We start from the raw sequence: 3,380 nt of genomic DNA on the forward strand, positions 1-3,380 counted from the left end.
GTGTCCCATGCGGCGCGGTAGTGCAATTTTCTCAAAGTAATTATTTTCGTGCACTTTTTGATATCTAGACTTGATTCTCGACCCCCGAACGCGATCCCAATTCAAATCCTTGGGTTTTTACTCAGAGTTCAAAGCTCCAACTTGTTCGATATAGCTCCAAATTATCTTCTTAACTCGGAATCATGTCCTGCAAGGCATAAAACACATAATAAGTGAAAATCATCATTATTTAAGCTCAAACACAAGTAAAGTGCAGTAATTAGAGTGAAAATACGGCTAAAACACATGTTTCTAGCCTACCATCAGCTATGACTCATCTCATATTATTGTGGTATTTTCTTGAAAAATACATTATATAGTTGTATCCTACTAGGACTAAAGATATATTTGGAGCACAAGTTACATATTTGTGATATATGAAGATTTTACCAGAAAAAAAACTCAAAACCCAAAGAAAATCGAAAAACTAGAGAAAAAACGAGATTGAAAAATCGGACTTTATTGGTTTGGTTTGGTTTATAGATTTATAAATCCGATACCATTGGTTTGATTTGGCAATTAAAAAATCCGAACCAACCCGACCCATGCATGTACACTCCGACTGCGTGTCTGTGCATGTTCTCAAAGAATCAAACTGATATCATTAGGAATCTTTCCAAAGATTTTGCCGAAAAGTTTACAGTACATATAGTAAAGAATTTTGATATTATCAAGTTACGTTGATTTATAACAATATGTAATTTTCTTTATCAAATTTCAACGCTGATATAATAACATGAAAATTGGTGTAATAACATACTATATATTGAAGTGCACTGACAATTTTAAAAATTATTTACAATATTAGTGTATGTAACTTAATCTCTTTGAATAAAAGTTGCTATCAATAATGCGATCAAACCCCTGAACAGAAGGTTTTAGTGGGCTTCGTTGCGTCTCTTCTAAACTTTATTCAAAGCGGCTCTTTGCTTTTGGTTGCAATAATACTATATCTAGCTAGGCAAATTGATATCTTCAAAGACAATTTTGAAGCATTAGATCGACGAGCTAGCTACGTTATGCTGTGTGGAGTGACCGAAAGTTCTTATTCCTTTTTTCTTCCTAGGAAAAGGAATTCCTTTTTTCTTTTTTTACTATTCTATGGGTAACAGACTGTCGGCAGCAATTGCAACTGTAGAAAATCTTATTTATACGAAAAAACACAAAACAACATACAACACATTCAAAACAACTAATATGCATTATTTATACGAGTTTGGACATAAACTAAATCGGAATACCTCGATTTATGTTTTTCGGAAAGTTGAAGATTTGAAAATTTGACTCCTAAACAAGCAACCCACAACAATAGAAGGCTTGGCTAGGATGTGGGACCAACTTTGATTAGTTTTTGCGGGACGGGTGAGGTCCACTCAAATTTTTTATCGAGCTAATGGGAGGGGGACCGCTGTTCGTTCTTTAAAAATGGGGGAAAATCGCTTCTGTCCAGAACGTGGGGGGAAAGGGAAGGGGACGATACTTATATAGGTATAACGCGGTTTCTTCCTGCGTTTTATATAAAACGCAGTGATGAACCGCGCTTTATATAGCTGTCTTATCAGCTTCCAGTAAAGCGCGGTATTCAACTGCATTTTATATAAAACGCGGTATTCAACTGCATTTTATATAAAACGCGGTTATGAACCACGTTTTACCTTAACATCCCAAACAGCCGTTAAGGTAAATCGCCGTTCATAACCGCGTTTTATATAGAATAGTAACTTTTTTTTACACCTTAAAAAGTGTTTTGAGTCCAAAAGAACCACATTTCAATTCTGGACTCCAACCAACAGCAGATGGTGCTTGTGTAACTAACCATTTATTCTAAAGTACAAATGATTTCTGTCTAACGTAGTGGCAGAGAAGTAACTAGGATTGTTGATAAGCAAATTAACAATGTTTTGTTGATGCTAAATAATTTCTAAATGGAGATCTTTTGTGTTGGCTTTTTGCATAGTGGTGATGTATTATGCGAATCGTCTTATCTAAGAATTTTACAATAATTAGAGACGGGACAATTTTTGTAAAGCCTATTGGCTATTACGTGAGACGATACACAATCCGTCAACATTCCCGCATTAAATCCTCACCATAGCCCATTATAGTAGCACATGAGTAAAATCATACTGTGGGAAGAATTTTAGCTTTTAAGTTTTAATTACCAATCTTGATCATATGTTATTAGGGGTCACTACTTTAAATACAAGAATAGATACTCTTCACACGTTGAGTTTTGGTCTTACCACATATAATATTTACTTCTTAGCTATGTCGAAAATATTTCCTGGCTTACGTAGAGTTTGTGTTAAATGCTATTACCCTCCAGTGTAAGCCACTATCACCCTAGGGGCGTGGGTGAAAAAGCTCCCCACAGTTCGGCACACATTAAGGATGGGGTGAGGGAAAAGAAGGGAGAGGGAAACCAATAACCTTCTGAAATTTCACTTGATTTTGTTTGGATACAGCAGAGACAACTGATCCCCCAGCCTACTGCTGAGATGAACACCTCAGCGGCCATTTCACCTAATACTATTACCTCCGCCAACAACAAAAACGAACCCAGTGTAATTCTACAAGTGAGATCTGGAAAGAGGAATGTGTAAGCCGACCTTACTCCGCCATCAATCAAATAAGAAGGAACACAAGTACCTTGACTAAAGTGCCAGAAAAAAAAACATAAATATAATGGGGAAGCGCAAGCAGCTAACACTGCCAGCTGACTGCGCCTTTTGCACTTTTGAGTACTTGAAATATCTCATTTATCAATATTCTCAACCTAAAGGTCGCACGCAAATCTTAATGCAACTAATACATGACTGTAAACCATAAAACAACCAAAACTATGAAGAGCTGTGCTTTAATAAATCACTGATCTATGACCTGCCCATATAGGCGCAGGAGTCACTGGGCATCAGACAAGACACTTTCCCCTAAGTACGGATGGAATAAATCAGGAATAACATCTGCAGGATTCTTAATCATTTGAACAAATAAAAGTGTCCACAAAATTTAAACCACAAGTTTCTTTATTAATCACTTTTTAAGATGTGCATAGTCCAAAATTTTCCATGCGACAACCAAGTTGATTGAAGATTGCAAGTCAGCAGCACAGGCAGGAATAAATGGTAATGCCTTGTTCAACAAGGAAAAAACAAGATAAAACCGTAACGGATCAACAACTTATATCCTTGTTACTTGAGTTTCTCAAATAGCTTCGGGGCAACCTGGGTGAACAGTTCATGAAAAGATTAGAAAACAATAAACAAAAACGGCCACAAAACTTAAAAAATGCTTAAAACAGAGAGGAGAGGAGAAACAAGAGGCAGCACAAGCGCCCCCCC

At 36.6% G+C, this 3,380-nt stretch overlaps 1 protein-coding gene across 4 annotated transcripts in view; it reads right to left on the minus strand.

Annotated features, from left to right (window-relative positions):
* Positions 1-2,987: 2,987 nt before the first annotated feature.
* Positions 2,988-3,380, minus strand: part of LOC109239143 (cytochrome b-c1 complex subunit 6) — a 4,072-nt gene continuing 3,679 nt past the window's right edge. For all 4 annotated transcript variants that reach the window (XM_019405661.1, XM_019405663.1, XM_019405662.1 and 1 more), the window contains exon 5: positions 2,988-3,263. In XM_019405661.1, the coding sequence (XP_019261206.1) occupies positions 3,231-3,263 (33 nt within the window). In that variant the 3' untranslated portion in view covers positions 2,988-3,230. The remainder of the gene's footprint in view (positions 3,264-3,380) is intronic.

The sequence above is a fragment of the Nicotiana attenuata genome, unplaced genomic scaffold (genome assembly GCF_001879085.1).
Source record: "Nicotiana attenuata strain UT unplaced genomic scaffold, NIATTr2, whole genome shotgun sequence".
Classification (NCBI taxonomy): domain Eukaryota; kingdom Viridiplantae; phylum Streptophyta; class Magnoliopsida; order Solanales; family Solanaceae; genus Nicotiana; species Nicotiana attenuata.